This window comes from Eurypyga helias, unplaced genomic scaffold, assembly GCF_000690775.1.
Source record: "Eurypyga helias isolate BGI_N326 unplaced genomic scaffold, ASM69077v1 scaffold48493, whole genome shotgun sequence".
Taxonomy (NCBI): Eukaryota; Metazoa; Chordata; class Aves; order Eurypygiformes; family Eurypygidae; genus Eurypyga; species Eurypyga helias.
In genome coordinates, this window is record NW_010242760.1 from 1 (window position 1) to 12,583 (window position 12,583).

General features: G+C 39.4%; 1 protein-coding gene across 1 annotated transcript; it reads left to right on the top strand.

Moving 5' to 3' along the window:
• Positions 1-2,259: 2,259 nt before the first annotated feature.
• On the top strand, positions 2,260-11,451 carry LOC104502482 (RIB43A-like with coiled-coils protein 2; the record flags this gene model as incomplete). The annotated part of the gene is made up of 4 exons (XM_010149173.1): positions 2,260-2,341; positions 3,794-4,138; positions 4,772-4,890; positions 11,224-11,451. Coding segments are annotated over 4 exons (774 nt in total), but the record flags the coding sequence as incomplete, so codon positions are not given.
• Between the last annotated feature and the right edge of the window lie 1,132 nt (positions 11,452-12,583).

The window sequence follows — 12,583 nt, forward strand, 5'->3', positions numbered from 1 at the left end:
GAGACCCCGGCGGGCGCGGACGGGAACCCGGCTCCGCGGGAGGACGGGCGTCAGCCCTCCCCCGAGCCGCTGGGAGTGCGCCCTCTCCGGGCCTGGGGGCCTCCGCCCTCCCAAGGAAGGGGGAAGCGGGAAGGAAGCAGCTTGCCGCGTCTTTCAGAGGACTGAGGCGTTTTTAAAAAACAACTGCTGAAAGCAAGCTGTTAGACATCTCTAGGCATCGCCATCGCCATTCTGTCAGCTAGACGGGGGGGAAGAAGGTTGGAGTCCGAGGGGGACGTGGTTCACTGCCGTGAGGTCCAGGAGCCGGGTGTCTTTTTTCCTTAACAGGAAGATCAAGCTCCATGTCCCAGTATCTGTGTTATTGTAGCGTGCTTTACTTTGGGGTCAGCCAGGAACTTGCAGAGCTCGTGCAAGGTGGCATACAAAAATCAGTGTTTTATCTCTGCTGGTACATCACTCACCTGCTCAGTTGTCCCTACGAGCTAGAATCAGTGCTGTGAGATTTGTTGCTGAAAGGCATACTGCAACTGGTCCCTATTTTGCACCAGGCAAAATAAGATGGATCCATCAGGCCATGTTTGTGTATATGGAGTTAACTGATGTGCTGGATTTTTCTTGGAGTGGATGTCAGCATGTGAGCATCCTTCAGTATATGAAGACCTGTGGGAATGAGAGCTTCAGCCCAATGAGTTTTCTCCAGGTCATCTGTGCAGTTTATCCTGAATGTCAGGAAATTATGTTGCATTTTATACCTGTGTAAATTTTGGATGCAATAGTTCATTTCGTTCTTCTGTAATGTGTCTGAAGGCCCACGTTAAGTTTCTGTTTGTGTGCCTGAAGAGTGCTGTGAGGTGAAAGAAGTTTAAATTTTGCTTGTAAAGTATTTTGAGTGCTTTGTGCTGGTGCATGTATCGTTTTAAGTGCTGTAGCATTCAGTAGTGTAGGACCAAATTTAAGATTGGTGAAAATAGGTCCAATCTGTTGACTTTATTGGACTGGTAGAATTGCAACAGGTGTCAATTTGATCCATCTTGTCAGTGATGTGTTGCATGTCAGTGGAAGGCTGCCTTCACCTTATTACTGACAGCACCTTGGATTTAGTCTTGTCACCCTTATGCAAGAGTAATCGTAGTTGCATGACAAAGCAGCAGTTCCACCTTAATGAACAGGACAGGTTGTCCACCTCATACAGCAACCTGACACAGATGGTAGCCAACAATATACTTAAGTGGAAGGGGCTAATAACCCTTTTTTAACAGATGTGGAATGGTATAGTAAGATAGCTCAACTTTCTTCATCAAGAAATGTGATTTCTCTGTAAGATGGCTTTTCTAGAACCTTAAATATGAAATGTAAACCATGAATTCTCAGCAAATGAAATAGTGTAACTTGGTGTACCTTATTGAGCGATACTGAAGTACACCATCTGAAGGTCTTTCTCAGACACTTTTGTAGAACTGACTTATCAGACAAGTTTTGATAGATCCATCTACATGAGACACCTGAAATGAAGGAGAGCCCGTTGGAGGAATTTTGCAAATATTTTGAGGACAAAGTGTAATGGGTTTAAGTAGTGGGGAGATTGAGATTGGACATCAGGAAGAAGTTCTTCCCGGAGAGGGTGGTGAGGCATTGGAACAAGTTGCCCAGAGAAGCTGTGGATGCCCCATCCCTGGAAGTGTCCAAGGCCAGGCTGGATGAGGCTTGGAACAACCTGGTCTAGTGGAAGGTGTCCCTGCCCATGGCAGGGGGGGTTGGAACGAGATGGACTTTAAGGTCCCGTTCAACCCAAACCATTCCATGATACTACAATTCTATGATCATTCAGTGGACCTTATTTATTGGCTGAACAGTGACTGCTGACGAAGGGGCTATTATTGTGCCTTGAAGTTAGGCCAAGTCCAAAACATGAAGATTGAACAAGTCTATACAGAGATATAGTATATCAGTATTTCCGATGTGGGTTTAGATTCTTTGCTGGTGTGATATCTCTCTCTCTCTCACCAGTTTAGCTGAGTTTTGTCTCTGACAAAATTTTTAAAAAATCAAAGTAATATTTGACTCAGACACACAAATCCTTAAACAGGGATTGAGTAGTTTGAAAACATGGAGATAATGCACTGACTGGAAAGCAGAATAGGATTGAGATTTAATTTTTTTTTTTCTTGATTCTTACTTTGACTTCTGCTTCCTCATTTTCCTGGTTTTAATTATTCAAACACTCTATCTCTTAAAAGGCTGCTTTTTTCATTTTAATAGGTTGATAAAGATGCATTGGATACCCAGGTCAAGGATCGGAAAATTCAAGAAGCAGCTGAAAAAGCACAAAATGAAGAACTTGGTATAATCATATATACTACAATATTTCTCTGAAAAGTTAAATGTAATTTACTATCTGTTTCCTGCTTTCTTTTTCCTTTTGTGGATTTCAAACTACTGTATTTATTTCAAAATGGAGCTCATCTCCTTGAATCTTGCTGTATAGCTCTTTCTATATAGATCTGTCAATTGAGATACATATAAGCACTATTTTAAGCCTTTCTGTAAATTCGGACATACAAGCTGAAGGAACAAGTCCTGTTCATGTCCTGTTTTAAGATTTATATGGACATTAAGCTGGTGTATCTTTTTTAATAGGCTGGAGTTTTCACTGCTTTCTTTTAATAAATATTGACAAATAGCATCGTTTAGAGCCCTGAAGATACGGATTTAAAAAAAAAAACTTAATTATTTACTACTCTTCTTTTCAGAATAGTAGTCGCAATTTGATTGCTTTCTTGTAGAGGAAGCCCATGTTCTGTCTGGCCATTCTTCAATCAAATATATAGATTCTGTAGAATCCTCTACAGATTCTTATTGCTAGAAGCATGAGTCATGTACAGCAGGGCTGTAAGTAGGAGCTGTTGCTGAGTCAGAATACATGGCCACACAAATATATCACCCATGACCCCTGACTCTCAACCCTTTGTGGCCCTCTGTGTTTGGAATGCTTTCCTGTGGTATCCTGTGAAAAAGTCCCACAGACAGCTCTCGGGGAGTTTCAAGAGGAGCTAGACTGGAGCTGCCAACTTCCATGCTGTGCTTCTGCAGCTGCTTGTGATTCTCCTGGCAGAATACCTGTGAGACTGGCTCCTAGGATACTGCCAGAAGCAATACGTACTCTGGCAACAGAGGAAATGGTCTTTTCTTGTGAATTATATTTATATGGCTAGTTTTGGGGTTTTTTGTTGTTTGTTTGTTTTTCTTTAAACAATTACAGCATTTTGATTAAATGGGCAATAGCACTTAAGCTCTTCAAAAACTGCCAGCCAATTGTTTTAGTGCTATGGTTAGAAAAATCATTGAAACTATCTATATTCCTTTCACTGAGAGCCTGATTTTGTTTCTTAATAAGTAACTGAATGTATTTAGGTTGTAACTGTAAACTAAGAGTAAATGGGAAGAATTAGGGTACAGTACATTTCATGTGTTACTGCAAGTTTTAATCAAATGAAATCTATAGTTCTAGTAGTATTTATTACTGTCTGTTTCACATGCATATATTTCATTGTAATATTAATAAGAGGATTGATGCCTAAAGAAAATGGAAGTATTTTGTAAGTGAACATTACTAACATTAGAGTGTTTGCTGGGATGGTACTCAGAGATCAAATACTCTCTCCTAAGGTATAAACGTTTGGAGACTTATACTCTATTTATTCCTCTTCAAAATTTCATTTTCCATCTTATATATGCACTTCCATGACATGTACTTCTGAGAGTCGTATTTTCATTATGTTCATTTTTCCTCTAGCTAATGAAATGAAGCAAAATGACAAGATCATGTGTATGTTAGAAGAACAACAAAAAAATGCTATCAGAAACATAAATAAGGCTATCAGTGAATTTCGGAAGAATTTTCAGAAGCCAGAGACAAGACGTGAATTTGACCTGTCTGATCCGCAAGCCCTGAAGAAGGATAGACCTGCTCGACTTTCAGACAATGATCCTCGATGTACTGTGTCTGGCTTGCAGAAGTTTATGGGTGAAGACTTAAACTATGATCAGAGGATAAGATTTCAGAAGGAGCAGTTAAGGGAGTGGTCTCTTCAGCAACAGAGAGACTGGAAGAATGCATTAGCCGATCAAAAATTTGCAGGTAACAAAAGAAGATAGTAAAGTTTTAATCTGCTTTTCTGAAATGCTGCTGTATCTGACAGCAGTATGGTATAGCCTAGTGTGTCGTTGTGACATAGCAGTACTTTAGTATATTCAGTATTTGGGTTTTTACCTTATAAGCTCTAATGTATTCAATCTCACTTAAATCTATATTTAATAATATGAATGTAATATTGTCTAGGTTTCATTTCTGGTTTATGCCCCAAATGAAGTGTTGGAGCATTCTGAAAAGCCATCTATGTTTTACAGGCTTGATGGTATATTGCCCAATCTTTGCTGTTCTAGAGCAGAGAAAATAATACTGATATTTTTTTTTTTTTTTGCCCCCCCAGCTAGCTTGTCATGAAACATTTTTTTCTGCGATACTTAACATACTTGCCCATTTTAACTTTGCCTAACTGTTAAGACACGATGGGTTACGTAATAAACTGATTTCATGCATCACCTGAAATTCCAAGATGGAACGTTTCAGTGATTTGGAAATAGTTATGTAATTCACGTACCGTATCTGTAATGCCTGGCTGTCTCTGTCTCTCGCTCTCTCTGTCTTATAGTGGCTTACTCATATGACAAATCATAAATATTGACTAAATGTCATTTAAATCTAATTTAGATGATCTTTATGACAAGAATAGAATTGAACTTGACCAAAAGATTATGGAGCAACAGCAAAAAGAAGAAGAAAACAAGCGTGCGGTTTGTGCAGCTATCAAAGACTTCAATAGAACCCAGGTAAATTAATACTGGGTTCATTTGTTTTTTAAAGATGTGGAGACACAGAAGGAAAATAAGCTGCTTGAAAGTACAAGGAGTAATGATGCTTTCACAAAAGTTTCTTAGCAGATGACTTCTCAGGTTGTTTCAGTGATTGGAAGATAGAATTCATTCACTTTGTCCTTTCTGAGAACCTAGCTAACCTCTAATTAGCTTCTATCAAAATTCTCCCTCCTAGCTCTCAGCTTGCTGACTAGAGGGCAGCAACAGCTCCCCATTCTCTCAGGGACTTTTAGTCTGTAAACTGGGGTACAAGAAAAGTCACCCATGCTTCCTTCTGGTTTTATATCAGTCAACAGATAATCTTGGCTGTGTCTGCCTGCTTTTCTTTTTGCTTGTGTGGAAACATTACTGCCAGTAGCTTTTTGTCTTTATTGCTTAGGCTAATTCCCCACAACCGCTGGTTTTGGCACTGTGGCTGCTTCTTTGGTATTTGTGTAGCTGTCTCTTGGTTCTTTACCAAGCTTGCTTTGGACATATTGGAACATGACATGAACCTTTCTCTGTCTGTCCTAGTGTAATTATCTGCCATGCTCCCATTCTTTATCTTATTGCACAGATACTTTTTTCCATACAGCTTATTTGTACAACTCAAAGGGCTAAATGGATGCTATTAGTTTGTTTAAACTATATTTGGTGTGAGTTAGCTTTAAATTCAGTCACATCAAAATAAGCCACATTTGAATTACCTACATCAGGTATGGTATCTTTTGGCTTAAGTCTATGAGCGTGCAAGTCTTTGTGTAAGCGTTGCTTGAGTCTTTTGTATCACAACTGGCATATAATTTTCTTTATAGATAGCCCAAACTAGTTGAAAAGGCTTTTACTGCTTGAAGTCATGGTTGCTGAACTGTATTTTACATGAATAGCCACAAAAGTACCCTACGTGGCGGGTGCACTTAGGGTAGCAGTAGTATCTCGAATTTGTTGTCATACCAATTGATTCCACGTAAAAATTCCTGAATTTGTGGCAGAGTTTGGGGATGGAGTAGGGTGAGACGTTTGTGTTTGGTATGGTTTTTAATGTTTGGGCATATACATGCTATTGGCCTTGTGTGCATATTATACATGTTAAAAAAAGACTTGATCTTTTCTTTTTCTAACATAAGGGTGTTATAATGGAGGTTGGGACAACAGTTTCTGAGTTCTTACTGTCCCTTGCTATGTTACATAGATTGGAGTTACAGCTTGCTGTTCCTTGTTTCTCTCTGAGGTAGGTCATTAAGACCTCAATATTGGTTTTAGCATTTCAGTTTTCTGCTGAATGGTTGAGAAAAGCTTTTCTTTTTCCCTGAAATGGTGTGTTGGCACAGTTGCTGCTTTTCTTTATTTAACATGCAAGTCAGAGGTTTCAGGTTGTGATGTCTTTAAGAGAAAGCTGTCATGGGGGGGTTTTACTGTACAACTTTTTCCCAGGAGAATAAACAAGGGCATTCAGCCTGAGAATGAACTTCACAAGAGAAATCTGTGTCTGACCTCAGATGCATTGAGCAGAAGTCTCCAGCAGTTTCAGCATTCTGAGTAGCCAGTCTAAGACTTTAACCTCTCGAGGGTGCAGGCTGACACTGCTTTTTGCTCTGCCTGTGAGTGAGAACTGTGATTTCCTGTTCCCTGAATTTCAGTAGTGTTTTGGTTTGGGGTTGGTTTTTTTTTTCTGCGTCTCTTGCAGCGGCCCTAATGATCATGAAGCTTCAGTATGTGCTGGATCATTTCTCAAATCCCGAAGAATAACAATTTGGATTTAGAATGAGTGACTGCTAGGTCTGACTGGGAGAAGTGAATGCACAGTCTGACCTGATGTGGTAGTAAAGGAAGGGAGAAAGCAAACCCACTCTTTCTAAAGCAACCCACCTTGGATAAAATATGATCTGGTAATGCATCTTCACCAAAGAACAAATTTCCTAGAATTTGGCTTTGGATCAATTGTTATCTCCATGGCGGTCATCTGTAGTCCTTAAGGTTGCCAGTATCTTTAGGGAATGTAAAAAATAAAACAAAAATCCCAAACAAACCAACAAAACCCCTATAAAAACCAGGAGTTGTGTACTCTGGGAGAAACATTCTTAGGTCAATCTGCTAGTCAATTGGTGAAGAATCCAGCAGACGACTGAAGGTAGGGTATTTCAGTTATCAGCCTGCCTTCATTACTGGATTTGATGTTGATGCCTCCTGTGACAGTGGTAACTTCCTCCACTTACCGTAATACCATTGCCAATGACGTTATTGTTGACAAGCTTATTGCTAATGGTTCTTTTTGTTCTTCTGGAATTAATTAGCGGGTCAATGGTCCAATGGTCCAGTGGTGAAGGAGCCTGTTCCATAAGCATTTTACGTGGGTGTACTGTCTAGAAACTTAATGCTATCTGTCCTCTTGGATTTTCTCTCACCTAAGTGTGTGTTAACCAGGAATGCCAATGACGTTATTGTTGACAAGCTTATTGCTAATGGTTCTTTTTGTTCTTCTGGAATTAATTAGCGGGTCAATGGTCCAATGGTCCAGTGGTGAAGGAGCCTGTTCCATAAGCATTTTACGTGGGTGTACTGTCTAGAAACTTAATGCTATCTGTCCTCTTGGATTTTCTCTCACCTAAGTGTGTGTTAACCAGGAATATGGTATAGGAAAATACTTTTACCACTAGCTTAAACTGTCAGTTATTCCTTCTGAAACCACCCATACATTAGTAATTTTAATTTGGCAGGCCAGGTGACAGAGTCCTGGCTAGAATATATATTTTTTCACCTCTTGATGTGATTGTGATTCCATAGCAGAATCATACTGTTGCATAAGGCATTTCCTCACTACGGATAGTAACACTTGGGAATGCCCAGTTTAGCAGTACAGTGGTAGATATATAAACCAGTTGTGTCTTGAAATCAGAAAGAGCCTTCTTGCTTTATATAGCACAGGAGCTGAATCCTTTCCAAGGCACTTTGTAGATAATGCTAAGAAAGTGATAGGATGTGATTACAGACAATCTCTAATTTAATGACCTCATACTTACAGACTTTTTAACAATCTTATAGACCTTTATGTAGTTAGAGTTTATTCCTAGACATACCACAACAGCTTGATAGTTTTCCTGATAATGTTGTTATCATGGACATTTGTTGGCATCATTCTGGTTCCTTCTTCGTGCAACAGTATGCCATTACTAACACATTCAGACCCAGCAGCCATGTCAGAGAAACAGCTTTTCAGGCTTTGAGTAAATTACGTATTTGCATTAAATGTGGATCCTTTTTTTTCACCTGAAGTGAAATATTTGAGTGCCTAAATGTCGAAGAATGGTAACTTTTAATCATTCTTTGAAGTGTTCTGTGCAAATATCTATTATCACTTACATCCTATGCTTGATACTCAGTGTCTAGAATCATCAGTATTTAATATTTTTTTTGCCACATTTTCAGGCATGAGGAAACATAGTGCACGTACTGATTTTTAACCAACCTTGCCAAGCAGGAGTTCCTAGCTTGAATGTGCTGGATGTGCAATTCTGTACTATGAGACAAGCATCTGTATTAATACAGACTGTATTTACTATACAGATTAATAATCCTTCTTTCACAACTTCCTAAGAACCTTGATAGGTCACGCTGGTCATCTTTGAGCTTCATGACTTAGTCATAAGGGCTTGAGAAGCTGCACATTTCTTCAGTCCTGTATTGGCAGCAGTTAGTTCCTCACACACTCAAAACATGGGCTAATTCTAAGCACGTGAAGTCCTGGCCTCATAATGCTGCTATCTGCATTTCTTCTTTTGCTTAATGACTTGAATCAACCGCAAAAGGAAGCATTTAGTAGTAGGGAGGATAGAATAATGTTGGATCACAAATCAAAATAAGTGAAAGAGCAGGTATATGTGCATCTGGCTGGTTTTGGGTTTGTTTGGGGTTTGTGTTTTTTTTTCCCTGCTACACCAGTGAATTGTTTTATTAGGGATTTGACTTGATAGGTTAAATCTGATGCATTTTCTGAGTTTAAAATCTTTCTTTTGCAGTGCTATTAGTCACTGCATAGTAGTGCTACATGCATGGCTACGCACAGATCTGACAGTTTCCTCCAATAAGAGTCCCAGGCAGCTCAGAAATCTTAGGCTGTCCCTCTTACTGTGAAGGTTAGGGTTAAAAGGTCTAAGTCCTTTTTTTGGATCTGTTGCTAGATCACAGTGGAGTGACGTTAAGAAAGAGATCTAAATAAAAATTACACATTTAAAGCTTCAAAGCCAGTAATTATGTGAGGTCCATCCAAAATGATTTTCTGTTAAATGTGACTTACTGTGGAGTATTTTCAGAACTAAAAATAATTGCTCATTTCATAGTATTAATAAGCTAAAAGTACATACCCAGATATTCTGGTTCAGTGTCCCAAAAATATCAGATGATTGAAAAGCTTCGGGTTTGTTTTCTTTTTGTCTTGGAAATTGTAATGTCATAGTTCCTCTGAAGTTGTTATTGACTCTTCTAGAGAAAAAAAATAACTTCAGGGAAACACATTTTGGATTAAAAAAGTTGCCTTAAACTTCTGGTAAGTACTCACTGATTTCAGTAAGATGAAAAAGTGGCCTTTAGTTTCCAGCAAACTATTCCATGTCATGATGGCAAAGCCAGTAATTACTGGATCAGAAGGTGATGTTTTGCCACTTGAAATTTGGTTTGCTTGAGTTTTTCCTTTTGTCTAGAAATAGACATTTCTTTACTTGCTCTAGAGTGTGTTTGTACTTAGTAGGTGGCTGGTAAGTATTTTTAAATACAAGGTTTTCTGCATCATCTAGGTTGAATTGTGGCTTAGCTAATTTAATTTTTTTTAATTAATTTATCTTTTATTAGTTTGTTTGCACATCAAATACTTCTGTTACTTTAATGGAAATCACAAGGCTGTTTTCAGCCATGGAATTTATTAATCTAGGATATGGTACTTAGTGTTATTTCTTCTTTTGTCCAGTCCGTGACAGCTTGTTGTGCATGTTTGCTTAGAACAAATGGAAGTTGCTCTTTGACAGTCTCCAGGCCTGATGCTTGGGAGGACTGCTGTCATCCAAACTCAAAGTCTTTAAGAATAAATATAGAGATAAACCCAGGTCGGCAGTCTCCTCTGGTGGCATAAATCACTGTGCTTGCAGTTAGGATTCTTCTTCAAACATGCAAAGGAACAGGTTCCCACGTATGTGTCTAGATAGTCTTGTCATTCTATGTAGTCTGCCTATTCATCTTCAACTTCACTTAGATGCCGAAGAAGACTGTTTTACCTGCTCTCAGTCTGTTGATCCAGGGCCTTTCATTTTTCATTTGTCCTCATCCACTTTCTAAACGTTTACTGGTTGGCACACACACTATTCATCAGCAAGAAAAGTACAGAACTGTTTTACTTAACTTGTAAATATTCTCAAGCCAGTGACTTCTGAACAGAGCATGAGACAATCTCGGACAAACTGGAGAGGTACCCAGTGATCTGTTGCAGTCAAGATAGATGCGTAAAGCTAAGGTCTGGCAACCTGTGCTCTTTGTGCCCTAGCAAGAAAGCAATTACCTGTCCTCTGTCCAGATGGTTTAGTTTACGCATTACAGAAGAATGAGACGGGATTAGAAATGGGTGATGCATAGCATTATTGTTCTACTTCAAGTTGTTTCCTTAGTCTAATATGAATTACCTTTGGAAGTTAATCTGCTTTTAAGTAAAATCATCATATTTGCTTTATGGAGTTTTGTGATTTCCTCTGAGTGAAGAAGTGTAGGAGACTATGACATTAAAGTGGACATTAAGAACAGTGGTTTCCACAGGAAATGTATGTTATGATTTCTAATATTACAGATATATTCACATAATACAATTGAAGTTTGCATTTTGTATCAGCAAAGGGAATGGATTCAAGGCTGCATCTTCAGGCTTAACAATGGCATCTCCTGTCTATTTGTTTTGACTGCTTAACTATGCTTTCCACACAGATTTCATATGTCATAGATATCAAGGCTAGTGATTGTAAATTTTTACTGTAAATTTCTTCCACATTGGGTCTGGCCTCCAAATATCAACTGGCATTTGCTTGTGGATAAAAGTGGCATTTTTAATTTCATTCTGGCTTTTCTTATAAAACGATACTATTTTCTCCCAAATTACTTACTGTATGTGATATGACAGCATTAAATAAATGTATAATATTAGATTTTTGATCTTGGCCAATAGGACCATGATCATACTATTCATATGCGATTCTGTTGGCAATTGTATGCAAGTTGGAAAGTTAATATTTTCTCTTGGAGAAACTCTAAGTTCTCTCCTTTCACTAAATTTAGGCTGCTGAACTAGCTGAGAGAAAGAAGTTGGAAAAGTATCAAAAAATGAAGGATGACATGGATGAAATTTCCAGCCTCCTTCAAGGAGACTTACTTTCTGAAAACCCTGAACAAGCTGTCAGTTCCTTTGGTAGACATCGTGTGGTCACAGATCGATGGAAGAGAATGAATCAGGATCAGCTGATAGCAATCCGTTACTCTCAGCAGCAACAAGTTCTGGAGAAACAGGTATTTAAGCTTATGTGGCTATGCTGTATTCCTGGTTGTAATAATACTATAGACAATGTTTGTAGAAGAAAATATTATTGTTTGCCCTGCAAGTCCCATTGTAGGACTGTGTTTTCCATCAATCTGAACTTTACCCAGACTTTAATCCGTCAAACTGAACACTGTCTCTGAAGCGGGTGGGAAATGTCATTCAGCAGCAGGAGCCAGCTGGGGCCCTGGAGTTGGGCTCTGAGGAAGGTTGCTGTGGAGCCCAGGGCTGGATCTTGGGGCATGGTTCATGGTAGCCCAGCTGAGGAGCAAGGTCTTGCACAGCCTGAAAGCCAGGCTTCATGGTGCAGTTTAGGAATTTGAGACTGCAAGAGCTGCCTGCAAGGGGTAAGGAGGAGTGGGCTGCCACACAGGGGAAGAAGATCCAGGAGCTGAGGGTGAGAGCAGGGCAGGCATGCTCAAGGGTACTCGAGCAAAACAAATACAGGAGGTCCAGTGATCCTGCTTACAGGTATTTCATAGTCTTAAAAGTTCATGAATGCAACAGGATTTACTTTCTGCCATCCCACACAACTATGAGACATGCTCTGAGACAGAATTACAACAGAAAAACTAAATATTACTAATCGCTGCTCTAAAGGTGGATGGAAGCAGACAGTCAAAATGAAGGAATCCACCATTCGATGAGTGTACAGACCTAGGCATTGTGAGGTAGGAAACTACTTACCTCATTCATTGCAGGGGCTGGATTCATAGCTGCTACTGAAGAGCTGTTCAATTTTATCTTTTAATCCCTACGATACTGTATGCTACACTATGTCTTATCTACTGCTGTTATAAAAGCTGAAGATCAATTGTCATTTTCATGGCTCTTCTGTGACCCTACAGTGAACACAGTCAGGTAGTTAAGCTGGCAGAAAATGAGCCCCACCAGGAGAGGTGAGGTTTGTGCAGGCCTGGTTTCTTGAAGCAGTTCAATGTGAGGTCAGACAAGAAGTGAGGAAGTGATAGTATAACAGGGACAGAGGTAAAAACAGTTTGGATCTACTCATCAGGTGTTGGTGGCTCAGTTATTACACTGAGTTAGCCGTACTGCAAGCTATACTGATGACTACTACATACTGCACCTGGGTTGGGGAAATCC